The sequence below is a fragment of the Phragmites australis genome, chromosome 20, assembly GCF_958298935.1.
Source record: "Phragmites australis chromosome 20, lpPhrAust1.1, whole genome shotgun sequence".
Lineage (NCBI taxonomy): Eukaryota > Viridiplantae > Streptophyta > Magnoliopsida > Poales > Poaceae > Phragmites > Phragmites australis.
This window is the reverse complement of record NC_084940.1, coordinates 11,924,895-11,947,053: the sequence shown is the minus strand read 5'-3', so window position 1 is coordinate 11,947,053 and position 22,159 is coordinate 11,924,895. Positions and strand designations below refer to the sequence as shown.

The window sequence follows — 22,159 nt, the reverse complement described above, 5'->3', positions numbered from 1 at the left end:
CCAAGTCAGCGCCACATCATTCTCCTTAGCCTAGTCAGCGAAGTCTGGTCTGCCCTAACTTCTTGAATCTTGCGTAATGATATTGTCAAGTCTAACACAATGATTGCGCAATAAATCTTTTCCTATAGGAAGATAACTCCGGTAAACTAGCCTTTCTTTTTCAGCCTAATCCATCTTCCGAAAGCCGTTATCTTTCATCCTAACTCCGACTTAGACGATTCTTGCATCTAAATTTCTTCTCTAAAATCATATCCATCCAACCATAGTGTCTTTAAAGTATTTTAATGATGTTTAGTATGTTGTTCTTAGTGTTTTCCTTTGTATTGTTTGTCGGTAGTCCTCGTGATTAGTCGATAACGTTCCAGAGCAGTTCGAAGGACTTCAAGACCAAGATTTCGACAACACTGAGCAGCATTGGGTAAAAGGCAAGTGTCCTTCATCATCTTGAACCTATGTTTTTAAATGTTTTGTTTTACAAAATTGCATGCAGTGTCTGTCAATATGATGGGTAGTCACCTATGTTAGGGTTTTCCCTAGATTTTCCCTTATCATCGCTTAGAACCTATATGGTTTATGGTTAGGTATCTTTGGTGGGTAGATTACTTAGCCGTGCTTTTGGGATACTGGGAAATATCATAATCTTGATTAATGAACTTATACAACAATGGTCGTTAATGTGTTAATGGTCTAGCAACATGGAACCTTAGACCTTGAGCAAAGTGGTTTTGATAGTGGTCATGGTTATGATGTTGGTTCAGTGTTTGCTCAAATAACCTAAGTAAGGACCGATTCGTGGAGCGACAACCCAAGAAATATCGTACCAACCACGAGACCTGGTATGGGACAGACCTAGCCTATTAACTAGTAGATTATAGTCTTGTGCGTGCCAAATGGAAGGGTGGTTGTGTGGGGATGGTAAAGGCCAAAACTATTTGGTTAGTGGTATGAGATGTGTAGTGGAAGGGAAGAGTGAAATCTTTCTGGAGCTACAAGGCGCAAAAAGGGGCTTTTGGGTGGTGTGAATACCACTTTAACGGCGGTGAAACCTAGCGGGCATGCACATACTAGATGAAACTTTGTAACAGCTTTGAAGTGACTTTCCGGGTGACACACCACTGGCGTGTGTTAAGTGTCTAGCTAACACGGCAACATGGAAATCATGACTTGTGGGGAAAGCTGGACAACCTCTGCAGAGTGTAAAAACTGTTATAACAACCGTGCTCACGGTTATGAGAGACTTAGATCCTCACATGATTAGTTGGATTTGGTTGTGGTTATGGGTTGTGGTTATGGATTTGGTTGTGGTTATGGTTCTGGTACAGGGAGTACTAGATGGTTGTGGTTTTGGTTATAGTACAGGGAGTACTAGACAGTTATGATGTGTAAGGTGGGGAGCCTTATTTGCTGGATGTTGGACTGTATGGGTTACATTCACTTAATAATTGTTTAATGCTTTTTTAGTCCAAATATGTTTTCATTACTTGCATTTACGCAAATATACCATGTGTTAGCCTATTCTTGATATAAGCCTGCATATCATTATCTTTCCCACACTTGTTGAGCGCGTCATGTGCTCACACTTGCTATTTTTCCTATGTAATGCGACATGTGTGCTGCTACTCAGTGAGTGAAGATGTTGAAGACTATCAAGACGAGGTTGTGACGTTCTAGGCGCGTGTCTCCCGGTTGGTTGCCTGCGGTGTTGTTGGGCACTAGTACTTCTGTTCTGCTGCAGATATCTTCATAGAAGACAATATATGTCAATTGCTGTAAGAGTTTAATGTTTATTTAATAAAAGTATTGCTTTTGTTACTTCACATGTGACGTCCTTATATGTGTTGAACATCCTGGGCACACATAAGTTGCATCTAGTTTGGCCGTTAAAACCGGGTGTGACAACGAACGGTAGGAGGACCAAATGACAGTACGCCTCCTAGCCGATTAGAGATACTACGCAATGGAAAATAAAATAAACCAATTACAATAAAAGATGGGTGGAGCCTTTTGCCCAGAGGCACCACCCCAAAACAACAACACCAAGTAGATGGCACTACTCTCGCCCGTCGCCAACATCGGCGGGCGTGAAGTAGTCGAACACTAATTCTTCCTTACCTGCATAACAAAATAACGTGAGTACAAATGTACTCGAAAAACTTAATCCATAATGAGTATATATAATAACCCGACTCTAAGGATAATGCATTTGGATGAATTAGCAAGGAATCAGCCATAAAGTTAAGTGACTTTGTATGCAAAAGCACAATTCGACTCAAGCGTGAGCAACTACGCCGAACCACTTATACTCTTCTATCCTAAGATCAACAACATAAACATATATGAACTTAAAATATCTCAACTCATCATCAACCACAATTAACTACTCCCAACATACCATAACATTATTCGACATCGGACTATGATTGATGCAAATGGACAGAAGCTTGCTCATGACTGAGAGCGCAACAATTCAAGTTGTTCTTACACCCTACAGGGGATACATCTTTAACCACATGACAAGAGGACCATTCTGCTTGTGCGACCCGCTAAAGTCCACACAAGGGGGTACTCGTGACAACCTTTTCTAATAAGCCCCAACCATTTGAACATGCGCCTATAGGTGTGGAGGTCATGTAGAACTACTTCTCGAGCAAATTAGATACCTCTACAAGTCTATTATGCCAACAACAGTATAGAATCGCACGCTAAATGGCCACAGCTACAAAGGAATTCAGCTCATCCATCCCATAGCTGGATACGTGGTTAGTACGGAAAAGTGCTAAAACCAATTGCAACAACGAACATTTTAATCGATACAAGCGATCTATGGCATCCGGGGTCCCTTCCCTGACCTACCCCTAGCACCGCCCACATCTCATCTCATCCTCACAACTCATACAAACAAACATCATCATTATCTTTGTGAACATTAATAAGCCCTAAGCTCATGAACGATAGTCGAACCACTGCTCGACTTCTACCAGGGACCTATATATTGCTAAGCATATCAGATAAATTTTTAAGTTAGACATTAACATGGTTATACCCAGGCTACATGGATAGGAACATCAATAGTTCAAGGTAGGAGATGCATCAACATAGGTTCTACCCATAAAACCCAACAAAACTCACTAAACAAACATAACATACATAAACAATAACTTATCAAATTAGACTCCACATGATCCAAATTATGAGGTGAACTATGCTTAGATGTTTACCTTGGTGATTAGTTCTTTTACACACAATATCACAATCAGGTTCCACCTCAAGAATACCCCTGTCGCTCTCTGGTTTGTCGATCTCTAAAAGAAAGAAATGCAAAGCAATAAGCATATAATGCATGATCATGAACAAAATACAATGCAACATATTATGACAACATTTTTCCTAGTTAGTACTGATAATAACATGAATTATCCAAGTGGTTTCATAATTTTAGGTCATGTTATTAATTAACTGTGGTTTAGTTAAGCTAAAACACATTTAATTTCTTAATTAATTTTCCGAAAGTATATTTTGAGTTCCAACATTTTTAGCATATAGTTCATACTCATAAAAATCTAAAGCAACTAGTTTCATAATTTTTAGAGTTCGTATGAATTAACTATGAAATATACAAGCTATCAGCAAAGTACATAATAAAAGGAAAATTTTCTGATGAACAATAAATCCGGAAGTTTCAGGTTGAGTTTGGAACTTCCACGTGGTATTCCGAATAGGGTTCTTGGTTAAATTTATTCGGATTAACCTGGAACTTCCAGGCTGTACCCGAAACTTCTGGGTAGGGTTCTTGGGTTGTTCTAACAAGGATTTCTCGGAACTTCCGGGTTGTAACCCGGAACTTCCGATTTCTTGCAAAGGAGAGCTTTGCGACGATTTTCATGCCGATTTAACTTGCATGTTAAAATCTAAACCACATAAGCATGTATAGACACTAAAACATTGGTTCTAGACCTAATTTACCCACTCCACACACACAAAACACTAACACTAACTCATTTAAACATTTCTACTAGTTCCATTGCCTCAAGAACACAACAGTGCTTCACCATTCCTCGATCGCAGATCAAAAACTCAAAATCAACCATCCCGAAACATGCATTACCACCATGGGAATCCTAGAGACTTAACCAAAGTTCTTTGCCAAGGTTGGTAACCATCGGTGAAGGATAAATTGGTGGGAAAATGCTTGTAGAAGAGAGGCCAAGGTGCTGCTGAAATTTTCAGAGAAGAGAGGTAACGAATTTGGATTGAACAACACTGAAATCTTCATGCATGAAAGAAATTCTTGGATGGATGGGAAGCTAGAGAGGCGGGAAATGCAATGACAACACATGCATACCTTGCTTTTGCTTCTAGAAGGCTAATTTTGGATGGAGCGGGAGAGAGCTTGAGGGAGGGGGAGAGAGCTGTTCTTGCCCCTTGTGCTATCCGGTTGGAGAGGGGGAGCACATGAGAGAGTGAGGGAGTGAGGGGAGGGTGCTGCTGGGGTGGCAGCCGAGTGGGAGAAGGAGGGGGTGAGGAGGTGGGCCGGCTAGGTGGGGCCCACTTGCTAGCCTAATATCCATTTCAGCTGAAATTTTAATTCCTTCTCTCTTCATTTTATTAACCCAAAATAAGGTGCTCTCATACTCCAAAAATTCTAAGAATTTTGGTGCCATGATTTTGATACAAGATAAACCTATTTTAAATGGATTCACCCACAATACCTATGCGAAACTAAAACTAAAAGAAAACTCAATGGTTAGGTATATTCAAAACTCAAAGCAAAAATTAAAGCCACCAAGTAACTAACAAACCCCCCCCCCCCCTAAAAGAATCTTGTCCCAAGATTCGAGTGAGCTTAGGGGAGAGTATGGTGGACTAGGAGCATCCTGACTTGCTCGCTGTGAGGAATAGAAACCAAGGTAACACTCACATGCTAGAAAATACCATGGGATAATCAGCACGATATCGATCTTCATGTTCCCACGTTGCTTCATCTTCGGTATGATTGCTCCATTGGACCTTGAGGAATTTACTTGATCTGCGTTGCGTTTTTCGCTTAACTTCATCAATAATGTGAATAGGATGCTCGCAATAAGAAAGATCGGGTTGAAGGTCTTGGTCACCCATCGTTATAAATTTAGTTGGAACACGGAGACACTTCTGCAACTGTAAGAGATGGAAGATGTTGTGCATGGCAGAGAGGGATGGAGGTAGTTCTAGTTGACAAGCCACTTCGCCGCTCCGGGCAATAATTCAAAAAGGACCAACATAACGTGGCACCGACTTTCCTTTTATTTGAAAATGTTGCGTTCCTTTGAGAGGAGAGACCTTGAGATAGATGAAGTCTCCAATTTTGAACACAAGCTCACGCCAACGACGATCGACATAGCTCTTCTGATGAGATTGAGCTGTGAGAAGACATTTGCAAATGGTCAGGACATGTTCTTCTGCCTCTTTGACCAAATCCGGGCCCAAAAAAGCTCTTTCGCCAGACTCGGACCAATTCAACGATGTTCAGTATCTCCTTCCATAGAGAGCTTCAAGAGGCGACATCTTCATACTGGATTGGTAGCTATTGTTGTATGAGAATTCTGGGCAAGCAAATCTCCCATTTCTTTCCATAGGTGAGAGCACAAGCTTGCAACATATCTTCAAGTGTTTGATTTACCCTCTTAGTTTAACCATCGGTTTGGGGGTAGTAAGCGGTGCTGAAGGGAATCGAGGACGTCCTAAGAGGGGGGGGGTGAATTAGGACACTTAAAACTATTGGCTCCAAAATTTTCACAAGATAAGCCTACATCAAATTCTATCTAAATGTGCTCTAGGCTTATCTAGTATTTCTACTTCTACCACTCATAAGGATTACAAGGTAAATTGCAAGTATGTAAATGCGGAAACGTAAATGAGGTAGAGAGACAAACTCGGCACGAGGGATTTTTATCTCGTGGTATCGGTGGAACACAAGCCACCCCTCGTCTATGTTTGAGCTCCACAAAGATATGCTCCTAGTCACAAAGTCTCTTCCGGTCACGGCTCTTGAAATACCAAGTCACCAAGACGAGGCCTCAAGCACGATGAGCCACCAAGCCACCAAGGCGAGGTCTCACCACTAACCTCTCTCACGGTCACTTGTATGTCGTCTTCACTTCGGAGCTTTAGTCACAAAGACAAGGGCCTCCACGTCCCCGCACAATCCTCTTGTCACCGCTCCACACCAAATCGGAGGGTCAACAAGTTTCCGGCGAGTCACAAAGACTCCAATGTGCCAACGTACCTCTTGGTACAATTTTGGATCACTCCTTGATCCACACGCTAGGTTGCAGCACCTAGCAACTCTTCTCTCTAGGCCTATAAGTACTAATCACTCACTAATGGTTTGCTTAATCGCCTTGGATGAACACTTTATGCTCTTGGATGGCTTGGATATCTTCTTAGGTGTACAAAGGTTTCTCTGGACTCCAGCCACTCCAAATGAATGAGTGGAGGGGTATATATAGCCTTAACCCCGCGAACTAGCTGTTATCCCAATGGCTCAAATATTCTGTGAACACCGAATGATCTGGCGTTAATAGAGGTACAAGCACCGGACTATTCAGTGTGTACATTCTCAGAAACTAGCCGTTAGAACTCCACTCAGAGTACTTCGGAACACCGGATACTCCGATGTATACATCCTCTTCATCACCAGATAATCCAGTGAGTTATCCTGAGCCAGACTGCGCCAAACTTCTCCCCTGCACAAAATACTCCGGTGTGCATCACTCTTGGTCACCAGACCATCCGGTGGCTTATAATCTATTTCCTCCAAAAATACCAAGCTTCTGTTAAATAGTCTAGTGATAACTTTTTTAAGTCATCGGACAATCCAGTCAGTTCAACTCAGATTTTCTCTAGAAAAATAGTCATTCTGTTAAATAGTCCGATGAGTACAATTTCCTTAACACCGGACCATCCGGTGAGAACAGGTCTCCTGGGACTTCTTCAATTCAATCAAACTTTGTCCCAGCTGTGGTGGCTTCTTCATGTATTGCATATATGAGACCTACTAACATATATTCTTCACAAAATATGTTAGTCCCATTGACTATATTGTCATTAATCACCAAAATCACAATCATGACCTAATAGGGTCATTTTCGCTACAGGTGCTACGAAAGAGCTTAGTTCTCATGATTTTATGAAGGCTCTTCTATAAATGGGATACAGAGGTGGAATCACGATCATAGACTATCTTTATAGGAATACCATGAAGACAAACAATTCGGGAGAGGTATAGCTCCGCATATTGCTTGGCAGAGTATGTGGTTTTGACGGGAAGGAAATGAGCTAATTTGGTCAACTGGTCCATGATGTCCCAAATCAAATCATACCCTTGAGAGGTCTTAGGTAGTCCGGTAATAAAATCCATACCGATTTCCTCCCACTTCCAAGAGGGAATTGGTAAGGGTTGGAGCGTATCAGCTGGCTTGAGATGTTTGGCCTTCACTCTCCAGAAAACATCACACTCAGTGACATATCTAGCAATCTCTTACTTCATGCGAGTCCACCAAAATCTTTGCTTGATATCTTGATACATTTTGGTGCTCCCGGGATGAATAGATAGCAAGCAGTCATGAATTTCATCCAAAACTTTCTTTCTTAGGTCAGGAACCTTAGGAACCACTAGACGTCTTCCGAACCACAAGGTACTTTGATCATCCACGGAAAAACATCTAGCTTGCCCTTTCTCAATCCTGTCATAGATTTTGTTCATGCCAGCATCTTCTTTTTGTACTTCCTTAATTTGGTCGAGGAGGGTGGATTTGATCTCCAGATTTGCAAGAAATCCCTCCAAGATCATCTCGAGTCCAAACCTCTAAAAATCATTACAAAGTGTGGCATTTCTGGGCTTAACCAAAAGGCAAAAGCATCGAGCCTTTCGGCTCAAGGCATTGGCAATGATGTTCGCTTTTCCAGGGTAATAATAAACTTCCAATTCGTAGTCCTTCATCAATTCAAGCCATCTCCTTTGCCTCATGTTGAGGTCAGCTTGAGTGAAGATATATTTGAGGCTCTTGTGATTGGTATAGATATTGCAAAAAATTTCAAGAAGGTAGTGACACCAGATTTTTAGAGCATGCACAATGGCTGCAAGATCTAAATCGTGAGTAGGATAATTTTCTTCATGATGCTTCAATTGGTGAGAAGCATAGGCAACAACTTGGCCTTCTTGCATGAGGACACGTCTGAGGCTGATGCGGGAAGCATCACAATAGACGTCAAAACCCATGTCCATTTCAGGTGAGCAAGAATAGGAGCAGTCATGAGCAGATTCTTGAAGGTTTGAAAAGTGGACTCACATTCATCGGACCACTCAAATGCACTTTGTTTCTTCAGTAGCTCAGTCATGGGCTTGGAAATCTTGGAGAAGTTCTCGATGAACCAACAGTAGTAACCCATAAGTCTAAGAAAATTCCGAATGTCAGTGACACTCTTGGGTTGAACCCAATTGAGCACACCTTGAATCTTTCTAGGGTCAACCGCGACACCATTTTCGGAAAGGACGTGGCCGAGGAAGACAACTTCTTTGAGCCAGAACTCGCAGTTGCTAAACTTGGTATAGAGACGGTGATCTCGAAGGCGTTCAAGAACAACCCAGAGATGCTCTACAAGTTCTTCTTCAGTCTTGGAATAGATGAGAATATCATCGATGAAGACCACACAAAACTTGTCAAGTTCTTCCATGAAGACCATGTTCATCAAGTACATGAAATATGTCAGTGCATTGGTCAAGCCGAAGGATATAATGGTATACTCATAGAGCCCACAACAAGTAGAGAAAGCCGTCTTTGGAATGTCCTCCGTTTGGATTTTATTTGATGATAACCCAACCTTAGATCAACTATGGAAAAGAAATGAGCACCGGTCAATTGATCAAATAAGACGTCAATGCGCGGAAGGGGGTATTTATTTTTGATGGTGATTGTGTTGAGAGGACGATAATCAATGCACATCCTCAAAGTGTTATCTTTCTTCTTGACAAAGATAGCCGGGCATCCCTAAGGTGAGGAGCTTAGATGAATGAAACTCTTCTCAAGCAATTCCTTTAATTGTTTCTTCAACTCCATTAATTCATTGGGAGGCATCTAATAAGATCTTTTTGAAATCGAGGTCATTCTAGGTAAAAGCTCAATGGAGAATTGTACTTCTCGGCTAGGTAGCATTCCCGATAATTCTTCTGTGAAGACATCAGAGAACTCATAGACCACAGGAATATCAAAGAGATTCGTGGTTGTGACCATTGTCAAAGAGTATAGGTGGGGATCACACTCTCTAAGGTGAAGGGGAATATGCACACCACTAGAATTCATGAGAGAAACTACCCTTTTTGAGCAATCAATAAAGGCACTATAGCTATCCAGCCAATTCATTCCTAAGATGATATTGACTCCTCTAGTATCAATCACGATCAAATTCGCAGAGAACGGAACCTCTTCAATGAGGATCGTGGCTAGAGGGACAACTCGATTGGCTTCTAACTGGGTACGGGTGATGAGCCCATGGCTCCTTAACTCATTTCAACTAGTCATCCTGAATTGAAGTGCAATGATTTACATATTTCAAAAGGTAATGTTTTGCAAATTGAGCCTATTCAATTTGGTTCTTTCCCTAATTTTGAGAAGCAATGCAAGGAGGGAGAGAACAACATGGCTGCGGATACTTGGTGCAAGAAAATATTCATGGGTATTAATTTGCACAAAGAAGAGAAGCAAGCAAGGAAGGAGCACATAGTTCAGATTGGGTCTATGTTTGTACATGTTAGCTAGAATTAGGCTGGTTTAATTAGGAAAGTTAAACTAGGAATATTAGCAAGTTGCCAAATTATTTTAATATTTTCTTTGTTTGAGTTGTGTTGGGTCCATGTTTGGTCTGGTCGAGTCTATTGTGTAAAGGAGCATGCGTGCTTCTATTACGAGTCAGTCTTGTTGTGTTTGAGTCCGACTTCATCGTGCTGGTCGAGTCCGAGCTTGGTTCAGGTCGAGTCTAGGGCCTGCGTGCCATATATATGCCTAGGGCCGGCGACCTTTGTAATCAGACATGATTTTTATCTTGTGTTTTGTAAGAGCCCAAATTCTTAAAACCAAGGAAATTTAAAACTTTTTTCAAAAGAAATTAAAAGGTGTTTTGCAAAATTAAATAAATCCCTAAGTGTTTATGTGTGCTTTATACATATATGCATATATGTGGATATATGTGTTATGTGTATAAATACATGTAAACATTGAGGGCTATAATTTATAAAAGAATATCTATAGATATATGTGTGTGTGTGTGTGTATGTGTGTATATATGTATATATATTTGATTGCTTGATTGATTGTATGTTTTTGTAAGCCAATATAGTATAAATATGTGGTATATACATTATATGTATAAGAATACATGTGTATATACATGAGAGAAAATAGTTTTGAAATAGAAAAGCTTTTAGAATGAAAAAGGTTGAAACCCATCACCTCTCCTCTCCTCTCTGCTCCCTAATCCAGCCCAAGCCAGCCCAGCCTGCTCTTTCTCTTCTCTCCCTATTTGCTCACCTCAGTGCAGCACAGCAGCAAGCACTTGACCACCACCGCATGCACCACCATCGCCATGTCCGAACCTGCGGTCGACCACCTAACCGCCAAACGGACCACCTAACCACACAAATGTTTTACTTTATAAACATACGTGCTAATAATTTATTTGGAATCCCAAGAGTTAGGCTTTACCCTAGTTTTCCCTTGTCATCCTTGTCCACATAGTATGGTTTTGGGTTATGGATGGGTAGATGATGCTTAGCCATGCTTTGGGATGGTAATCATGATAATTGTTCCACGAACTTGATAATGGTCATATGCAACAATGATAAAATATGATGGAATAATTTTTGTAGCAATATGATATAGGGATTTGAGCATGTGGTATGATGAGATGTATGGTTGAGAAAGTGGTAGTCTTGCTCAAATATATGGACCGGTTTGTGGGGTGACCTTTCTATGTTTATAGTACAACTACAAGTCTGGTATGGGGCGGGGCTAGCCAAGTAATTTGCTTACTCTTAGCATAGTGTAGACCAGGCAGAAGAGCGGTGAATGGACAATATCTTAGGATCCAAAAGGCGCAAGAGGGGTTTCCATTGTTGAGGTAGAATCACGCGGCAATGAAACCTTAGTGAGTTGACACGTGCCGAGAGGGGCATTGTAAAGGCTTTGTAGTATATTCCTAGCGCACACCTCAGTAGTGTGTAAGAGTTTTCTATTGGCCAACGGATGCTTGACAAAATGGGATGAAATGTCTTGTGGATAAAGTACAACTTCAGCAGAGTTAAAACTGAATATTCAACCGTGCTCAAGTGTGAGGAACCGTCCAAATAATATTCTAATTAATGACCAGGAGGATCATTACTCATAACCACAACCTCGATGATTAACTAGAATATCATCCCGGCAGTCCCGGCACGTGTTTTGTGCCCAAGATCGAAACACATGCCTTTCCAACATGTACATCACAATAAAGCTTAAGAGAGAGCGAGTAATTAACATTATATTACAAGTTCTTAAGCATGCAACAAGTTATCACAATTTACAACAAAAGAGAGCTATGAGGAGACTAAAACCTGCTCAACTCCTAACCAGCAAAAGAACTAAGCAGCGGAAGACTAAAAGCTATACAACAAAAGGATATGGAGCCACATGCCCTTAGGTTCCATACCAAAACACTGAGTTCGGAGTAGAGTGTGCTACTCCTGCCTGCCACCCTGATCGGCAGACACAAAGTAGCCAAACACCGCCCCCTCCTCGCCGACCTGTGAACCTGCATCAACTTAAGGGCAGCACCCTGAGTACGAAGGTACTCGCAAGTCTTACACAATATGGGTATATAATATCCCGACTCCAAGGATTATGAATTGAGCTAGTAGCAAGAGTAGGCCACAAGGTTAAGTAAAACATGTGCGGTAAGCAACATAGACATATGTGTGAGCAACTAACTTAACCGACATATATGAAATTACCCTGCAACTTCCAACTGATCATATAAACTGAAACCACATTAGTATCAATGTATAACAAGTGCCATCTCGACCACCTCCCACATATCCGAACCACAAACCACATATCCGAACCATACAACCGAACCAACCACGAGAACTCTACAACCGGGTGCAAATGAAACAATAGCATGCTCATGACCGAGAGCGCGGTAGTTTGAACTGTTTATACACCCTGCAGGGGGATACTCCTGGACCCACATGACACAAGGACCATACGACTTGTGCCACCGACCAAAGTGCACACAAGGAGGTACTCGTCACAACCTTTCCCAACCAGCCCCAACCGTGTGGGGCATGCATCGCTCGGCACGGCGATACTAGAACTACTCCCGGAGTAAACTAGTACCGCTTACAAGCTCGCCCGCTCAAACCATCGATGTTCACGCCCACAAAGCCACAGCTATGAAGGTATTCGGCTCGCCTTACCATTAGATCGGCATGTGGTGAGAAAGGTAAGTGCTAAAGCCAACTACCCCAACGATCGGCCTTAAACGATGCAAGCGGCCTACGGTATCCGGGTTCCCTTCCCGAACTACCCCGAACTTTCCTTGAGGGCAGATGACACTCCTAACACCGCCCACATCTCGTCTCATACTCATAACTCTACCAACCAACATCATCGACCCAACATTGTAATCATTGTGAAGGTAATTAACCTATAACTCGCAAACGATAGGACGTTCCACCGCTCGACTTCTACCGAGGACCTATGCATTGCTAAGCATCTCGCATCACTTTTAAGTTACACCTTAGCATGATTAAACCCATGCTACAAGGATATGGATCAACAATACATCAAGGTAGAGACAATGCAATTCAACATAGGATCTACCCATCAAAACCCAACATTGACTTCCTATACATGCAAACATATACATAAGCATAATTTATCAATATTTAGACTTCATTCAATACGACAAAGGTGCAATATGATAGATGCTTGCCTTGCTGTTCAGGTGGCTACCTAAAATTTCCTTCGCTCTCCTAGAACACCGACTCGACGTTCTCTAAAAAGAATAACGCGTGCATAGTATGGATGAAATGCAACGATGCATGCCATAGGATGGGCAAAACATGTTTAAAGTGCAAACATGCGAACTAGAACAAAATTGGGACTCAAACCAATTTGAAAAGTTGCTGAAAGTGCGGAACCTCTGGACATATGCGGACTATCCACACAATTATGCGGAACATCCGGACATTGCAGGCAAACTCTGGACTATTCGGACTTTTCTCTGGATACTCCGAACATGTGCGGACCCCCCGGACTTTTGTCCAGACACTCCGGACTTGGGCTTAAAATGTGTTTTTTGATGATTCATCAATTAATTTAACTCCAAACTTGAATCTATGCTACATACACCTGTGCATATACCATACCAAGGGTTCTAGACTAACTTTGTAGCTTAACCCTAAGAAAATCTTGAATACAATTCAAATTGCCATTTTTCTAGAAAGTACGGTCCCTCCGCACATGTGCGGACTATCTGCACTTATATGCGGATACTCCGCACTACCTAGAACTTCTCTAATTTGGGGAAAAATTTGCCAAATCGATTTGTGATCTTTTCCAAACTAAAGAGGAACATGTTTGAGATGGTTTATGGAGTCTAGAATTCACTCATCAACCTAGTAACTTGATTCCTAGCTCAAAACTCATCTAAATCCTCATTTTGGTCCAAAACCTCAAAAACTCATGAACTTTGCTAAAACTCGAAATCGACCAACCAAACCACGAATTCTTGCTATGGGGAGTCTAAGAGACTTACTCAAGATGCTTGTGGAGTTGGGTGACCGCTGGAAAGTGGAGGAAATGGAGGAAAATCGAAGAACACCGGTGTTTCTTGTGCTTCAACCATGAACACCAAAAGACATCAAATCCGGCTCGAATCTTTCGAGAAAACAAAAATGAATTGGATGGATGAGTAGCTTATGAGCTCTAGAATGCAATGGTACCACATGCATACCTCCAATCCTTCACTTGAGCTCGGATTTCGGAAGAAATGGAGAGAGGGAGTGAGAGCTTGAGTGGGGAGGGAGAGCTGCAGCTGCTGCTGCACGTGTGGGAGTGAGGGAGGAGAGAGAGGGAGCAGGTAAGCTGCTGCCCACTTGAGAGAGGGAGTGGGTGAGGAGTGGGGCCACATGTGGGGCCACATGTGGGGCCCACAGGTAAGTGAAAAGGGTCCATTTTCACTGCGAATTCAATCCTTTTCTCTCCCGTATTTCTTTCCCTCATCCCAATGATTTCAATGAATTGTATTAGTATTCCAAATTATAATTACGCAAAATTAAACATAATGCTTAAAAAGCATGATTATGCTTAATTGCATGATTAAGAATTTGGGACGTGATATCATGGTCATGAGTGGCACTGAAAACCTACCATGATTATAACTTGATGTTTTGGTTAGCCGGGTCAACTGTGATGGTGGGAATCATAGCTAAGGATGGTCAGTCATAGCGGAGGGAACTATGATCGAGGGTTCAACCTCAGTGGATGGAACTGTGGTTGAGGTGTTAGTTAGTTGGTTAAGTCAAGATGGATGGAATCTTGAGGTTGTTTGTTATTCACTTAATTATTATTGCTTTTCAAATGTTTTTTTTACTTAAATGTTGTTTTATGCATGAGAGCCATATTAGCCTTATTCTTGTCAAGCCTTCATATGCATACTATTTTCTTCACAACTTGCTGAGTACGACAAGTGCTCACTCTTGATATCATCAAATACTCAGTTGGATAAGGAATCGAGGAGTACGCTGAAGGTGGATCATTCCAAGATGCTTTCTACGTCGATAATGCATGTGGAAGAGTCATTAAGGATTAGATTCTTCTTAGTTTGTTTAGTTCCGCTGCAGAGTTTAATTGGTACTTCGACCCTCGAAGGTCACTTTTGTAAGATGATTTATTCAATTAAGTTTGGATATTGTAATGATTATCATCAATTAAGTCACTATGTGTTGGGATTGATTACTGAGCTCAGCACATAGATGAGATTGGTTTATTTCTTGAACCGATCTCGACATGTTTCTTATCGAGGGTTTTCTTTGAAGAACAGACAAGATGGCAATCCCATCTTGAGTACTTTGTTGATCCATTATTGGGTTGTTTGAGTGCGTGATGAGGCTTTTGTGTCTTGGGTGCATTGCTTGATTCCTAGGGAATCCCATCTCTCTGATCATGTTTCTACTGGATGCACAGGTGGAGGAAATATTTTCTAGGGTTTCAGTTTGTTCTTCTCCAATAATTACAAACCGATCCAATCTGTTATTGCTTTTGGTTTGCCTCATTTTATTCTTGCTTGCTTCTTGCTAATTGGTTGGCTGATTAAGGATTAATCTCATTGCCATAAATTCTTGTTGGTCGGCTATTTTACCACTTCGATCATTTACTTGAGTTCGACCACTAGTCGTGTTCGACCCCTTACTCGAGCTTGACCATCAAGTGCACTCACTCGGATTCGCCTCTGCAACCTAGTCGTAGTCTACCTGTTTCTAGTTTCTCTCAAACATCCACACTCTTCCATCATATTGAGTATTCCAAAGAAAGTTTGAGTAGACATAGCCAAAACAGAGTTTGCCAAAGTGAAGAGAGATATATGCTGCTATTTGTGGTACCGTGAAAGATTGGGATAAATTTCGAGCATCGCAGGCGTGTGCTCATTAACCGAGTGCATTGATATGATAGGAAGAGTGTAGGGACTTGGTGACCATATTGTGATGCAATACGTAACCCTCCTTAATGAAAGAATGAGATGCTCCTGAATCAAAAAGTACAACTGCAGGGTGAGAATTCATGAGTAGCGTACCAACGATCATGTTGTCATCATCTGAAGCTTCTTCCGCAGTGATGTGGTTCACTCGACCACGCTTGGGAACGTGCGTAGCCTAGGAAGCTTGTTGGAGGGGTTGCCTGGGTAGTGGTGGCCTTGGAGCAGTCACCAACGCTCCTGGCTTCGGGAAACGACAATCCTGCACGAAATAACTGACTCGCCCACAGTTGTAACATGTGTCTCTAGGGCCACCTATCACACTCCCTTGGGATCGGCTTCGGGTGGTTCTCCGTGCGGGGACGTTGGGAGTTCCCGCTCACGGAAGGTAACAGACCCCTCTTGCACTTCTTCTCCTTCTGGTGGTTCTTCATCTTGAATTCGACTGTGAGGGAGGTGCTCACCAACTTATTAAAGTCAACAAACTTGTGAGCCAATAGACGGTCTTACATCTTAGAGGTGAGACCATTCACAAACAGATCTTGCTTCCTCGCATCGGTGTTGATCTCTTCGGGCGCATATTGGCCCAAATGGTTGAACACTTGAATATACTCCATGACAGATTTGCCTCTCTGCTTGAGGTCCAGAAATTCCCACCTCTTGATCTCCATTATCTCCTTAGGGACATGATAGGTACAAAAGGCGTCGCGAAACTCCATCAAAGAGACACGATGATTGGCAGCGTGCATGGCCAAATAGTTTGTCCACCATGTGTCGGCCGCACCTTGGAGTTGATGGACGGCAAAGAGGGCCTTCTCATGGTCTTTGCACTGAAGGAGAGTGAGCTTTTGCATGATGGTGTGAAGCCAATGATCCACGTCGAGAGGATCCTCGGCACGCGTGAAGGTGACGGGACTAGTGCGGAGGAAATCCGAGTAGTCAACATGGCGTGCGGCCCCGCCTCCTTTGTGAGGGGTCGTGTTGTGCATGAGAGCTTCAAGAAGGGTGGTTTGGGCCTAGCGGTTCTACTCAATCTACATTAGCACATCCATCATGCTCGGCGGTAGAGGCGGCACTGGATTGTTCTCCTGGGAACCCTCAGGGAGATCAATTATGAGGTTTTGACAGTTCCTCATCCTATCGTCAATCCTAAGGTTAGTGATGACAACATCACGCCAAGAGAGACAACAATTAGGAATTTAGGATGACAAGGAATGGATAAATCAACATGAATGCAGTACGGCTCCTTAAAGCCCACGATAAATATTACATGCGTCACTAGGAATGAAAGTATGCTCAATCCCTATCTACACATATCTTTCTCGAGTTCATCACTCCCCACAAGCATAAAGCTCACAATCATCATAGGCATTCATAAATATTGACCACCAAACATCACCCTTCTCACGAGAAAGAAAAGGTATTCACGCAAACGGTGCTTGTGCAATTCGCCGCACAAGAGACATTTCATATGTTGTTACCAACGGATTCACTTCCCGTACCATCGCGTTACGGGACACCCCATGTAATCGCCACATGGATAGATGACCATAACCAACATCGTATGGTAGATGACCATGACCACCTGAAGGGATCAGTGACGTCCTAAGAGGGGGTGAATTAGGACTTTAGAATCTATTTGGCTCCAAAAACTACACAAGATAAACCTATATCAATTTCTATCTAAATATGCTTTTGATATATCTAGTGTGTCTACTCTACAGATCAAAACACTTGTAACATATCTAAGAAGCTAAATTGCAAGAATGTAAATGCAGAAACATAAATAAGGTAGAGAGAGCAAACTCAGCACGAGAGATTTTTATCCCGTGGTATCGATAGAATGAATGCCACCCCTAGTCCACGTTGGACCTCCACAAAGGATATGCTCCCGATCGGCACCTGGTCAAGGCTCTTGAGCCACCAAGTCACAAAGATAAGGCCTCCACCCAGATGAGCCACCCAGCCACAAAGGCAAGGTCCCACCACTAGTCTCTCTTCCGGTTCCTTGCCGTCATGATCACTTCGGAGATTGAGCCACCAAGACAAGGGTCTCAGCATCCCCATACACACTTCTTGTCGTCGCTCCACACCAAGTCAGAGGATCAACAAGCTACCGACGAGTTACCAAGACTCCAAGGTGCCGGCATACCACTTGGTATAAGCTTGGATCACTCCTTGATCCACTCTCTAGGCAGCAATCACCTAGCAACACCCTCTCTAGGCCTATAAGCACTAATCACTCACTAATCTTGTACTTAATCGCCTTGGATAATGACATTAAGCACTTTGGTGGCTTAGATGTCTTCTTAAGTGTGTACGATGTTCCTCTAGAGTCTAGCAGCGTGCCATCCTTTGAATGACTAAGGGAGGAGTATTTATAGCCTCTAACCCGCACACTAGCCGTTAATCCAACGGCTTAAAAAAGTTGTTAACACTGGATGATCTAGTGAAAAAAATAGTACTAACACGGGATCATCCGGTGAGTACACTCTCACAAACTAGCTGTTGGAACCCCACTCAAGCCTCTGAGAACACCAGACACTTTGATATATACTTCATCTCCATCACCAGACTATCCAGTAAGTTATCCTGAGCCATCCGAGCCAACTGCATCCTCTTTGTGTAAATTGCTCAGGTGTTAGCATCTGGTGCACATCACTTCATCACCGAACTCTTTGATGCCTTGAACTTCGTTCTGCCTCTTTGCACTGTTCACTATCCGGTGTATTGTCTGGTGTAGCCTTACTTCATCACCAGACCTTTCGGCGTGTTGATCTTCAATCTTCCATGGCTGCAACCTTCTCTAGTGGAAATACTCCGGTGTGTATCTTATTCGAATCATCGAACTTTTTGGTGGGTTGTTCCATTCAGCCTTCTGGACAGAAACACTCTGGTGTTGCCATTCTTCGATCGCTGGACCATCCGGTGAGGCTTAGCCTTCATTCTTCAGCACGACACCCTTCTCTAGAAGAATTGCTCTAGTGAGCACACTTGCTGATCACTGGACCTTACGATGAGGTCTTCAAGCCTCTCTCACCCCCTTTGCCAAATATGCACTAGTGAGTTCAATACCCAAAGCATTGGATCATCTGATGAGGCAAATCTTCCTGGGACTTCTCTAATTCAGTCCAACTTTGTACCGGTTGTGGTGGCTTCTTCATGTATTACATCCATGAGACCTACTATCATATATTATTGATAAACATATTAGTCACATTGACTATGTTGTCATTAATCACCAAAATCACAATCGTGGCCTAATATGGCTATTTTCACTACAATTGCCCCCTTTTTGGTGATTGATGACAACACAACCAAAGTAAGTGGCAAATAATAAATGATACTAAATAATAAGATCATAAATGAGCACAAAGTCTTACCATATTGCTTGGATGTATGTTCCTACCACTTAGTCCCCTTTTTGTTGTGGCTCCATCTTTCTCCATCACCACTATCTCCCTTGATCGACCTTGTAAGAGATTTCTTCTTCTCTCCTCTAAAATGTTCATCTTGCAACTTGCATCTTGCTTTGGGCATCAAAATTATCCCCTTTGTCAACAATCTCCCAAAAAAGGCTATATGCACATGTTGAACTCAAAGGGAAAAACATTAGAGCATATGGGAGAGAGCTTCACAAATCATTCTCCAATTAAAAGGATACCAATTGTATGAATATCACTACAAATGAATGATAATTTATGAAACTCATATAATATAGTCTAAACTCCCCCTATATGTGTGCATACATATGATGAGAAAGAAATATATGAACAATTAGACAATGTGTCAAGATAGGAAGTTTAAGCTATATTATATATTGAGATAGCTTAAATAATAAAAGATTTGACAATGATACCAATTGAAGCATTTAAGTATTGCATACCTCCGAGGACATGTTGATTGCTCCATGAGACTACAAGAGATACAACTTGGAACACATGATAGTCTCAAAATCACAACCTATAGGATATACTCCCCCTAAAAGTGTGCATAGAAGTGTTGAATACTTGTGAGATATATGCACTTGTTATTGATAACAATGGAGATTTATCCTATAGAATGGATCATGACACATGAAAGATACCAATTGTAAAAACAAGTGCCATGAAATGAACCTACACTAATAAACCATGTAGGTTGCTCATAGGTTAGAGATAAACATAAGCAACCTAACATATGAAAACCTACACTATACATTGCAATAAATTGAAATAAGCATGTGCAATCCTAGACGAGGCAAATAAGCTAGAAGCAAAAAACAAAATGCATGAACATAAGTCTAGCTACCATTTACCTCTTTTAACTTTGGAAGGGGATTTGGGTATACGATGATCATGATTTTCATCAATATGCCCATCTTGTACACTTGGCTTCTTTGCTTGAACCTTCACTTCATCTTGTGAGCCTATAGCCGCTTCAGGCTTCAAGTCTTCTTTGAAACCCAAACTGATTGGGGCCCTTCATGTTGGTGATGACTTCCTTAGGAAACCAAATGAGTTGGTTCCACCTCCAATCCTTTCTCCCAACCATGTGTGCAACCACCTTGCCATATTCTTCTTCTTGAGCTTGTAGTCGTTGTTTTTGGTCTTGATCTTATAGTTGGGCTTGGTGTAGAGGTTGGAGGTCTTGTTAGAGAGGTTCTCCATCTTCTTCTTCTTCTTGGTCTCCTTCTTCACTTGTTTGCATTGGAAGGACTTGTGGCCTTCTTGATGGCATTTGAAACATGTCACGGTGGACCCCTCCGCAAGCTTCTTCACCTTGAAAGCACGGTTATATTGAGGAGGTTGGACATGTTCTTTGCTCTTTCAACTCGCCAAGTTCTTCTTGAGCTTCTCCACTTTTTGCTTAAGCTCATCATTCTCTTATGCAATGAGGTTGTTAGATGATTCTACAATAACATTCTATTAACAAAAATGTCATTACAAAATGGTGAGCTAGATAAAGCAATTGAATCATCACAAAAGTAGAAGCATCTACCTTAGGATTGAAATTAAATAGAGAGGTAGATTGGTTCAAAGGAACCTTTGTTTGAGATTCAATGCACTCAAATTTAGCCTTAATCTCATCATGCTCCTTCTTTAGCAAATTAAATTTGCTCACTAATTGTTCATAATTAGAAACAAATGTAACATGAATATCATTAAGTGCATTGAGTCTCGTAAGCCCTTTTGATTGTTTCTTAAGGGACCTTTGTTGCTCATTGATCAAATGAAAGAGTTCATCATAGGAAGGAGAATCCTCATCGGATTTATCATCACTTACATCGCTATTTATACCTTTGGCCATAAGAACTTGTGAGATGACTTGCGCGATGACGACTTGTGTGATGACGACCTTGAAGAAGAGCTTTTTCTTGAAGGGGAGGATGGTGAAGATTTCATCTTGAGCTTGACTCTTCATCGTCGCTCACCCATCTACCTATGCTTGTGAATATCTTTACTATTCCCCTTTTCTCCCTCTTGTTCTTGGTCTTCTTCTTCTCCTTCTTGATATGATCAATAGTGTTGACCAGGTCTTCAATAGAGATAGGATGATTAACCTTGGCATTGATCCTCTTCATGTTCTTCTCTAACTTTGAGAAGCTTTAACTTTGGGAAGAGCTTGGCCATCTTAGGATCAATTTCTTCATCATTTGATGTGTTTTGATCATCCTCTTCATAGCTCTCTTCATCTTCATCTCTGTTATATTCACTTGAGCTTGACTCTTGCTCTTCTCTCCCCACCCTTGCCTTCATGTGTTGGCATTGAGTTTGCTTGATTGTGAGAGCAAGGTTCTTTGTGTCAGATGAGAAAGAAGCTTTCACCCCCCCCCCCCCCATGTTCAATGTCATCTCATGAGTAGTGATCTTACCGAGCACTTGACTTGAAGTAATCTTCTAGATGTCATTGTTGTCATAGATGATGGAGACTATCAACTTGTACTTTAGAAGAAGAGTTTGAAGTATCCTTCTCACCACTTAATCATCTTCAATTGGCGTCAAACCTAACCCATTGATCTCATTGACAAGAATATTCAAACGTGAGTACTTGTCATTAGCACTTTCATGGGGTAATTGATTGATTCCATTAAGCTTAGTAACAAGCACATGATATTTCTCATTGCGCACATCCTTTGTGCCTTCATGTATTTCAATGAGACTATTCCAAATATCATGTGCATTGGTGAGAGAATAAACATGATTAAATGCATCAACACATATATATGATAAAAGAATACTCTTTGCCAATGCATCAAATTACCTCTCTTTGTTGGTGATGTGAAGTATCATCCATTCATCGGTGACTCTCTAAACATCTAACCCTCGAGCTTGCAAATAACAAGTCATTAGAATTTTTCACTGGGGGAAGTTTGTACCATCCAAAAGTGGAGCACTATAGGAATCCATCCAAA

At 41.8% G+C, this 22,159-nt stretch overlaps 1 protein-coding gene across 1 annotated transcript; it reads right to left on the bottom strand.

Moving 5' to 3' along the window:
* Window positions 1–2,050: 2,050 nt before the first annotated feature.
* Window positions 2,051–8,721, bottom strand: LOC133901458 (uncharacterized mitochondrial protein AtMg00860-like). The gene is made up of 2 exons (XM_062342823.1): window positions 8,328–8,721; window positions 2,051–2,112 (listed from the first exon to the last, which is right to left on the bottom strand). Exons 1-2 carry the CDS (start codon window positions 8,719–8,721, stop codon window positions 2,051–2,053), a joined length of 456 nt encoding a protein of 151 aa, XP_062198807.1.
* Window positions 8,722–22,159: the final 13,438 nt, after the last annotated feature.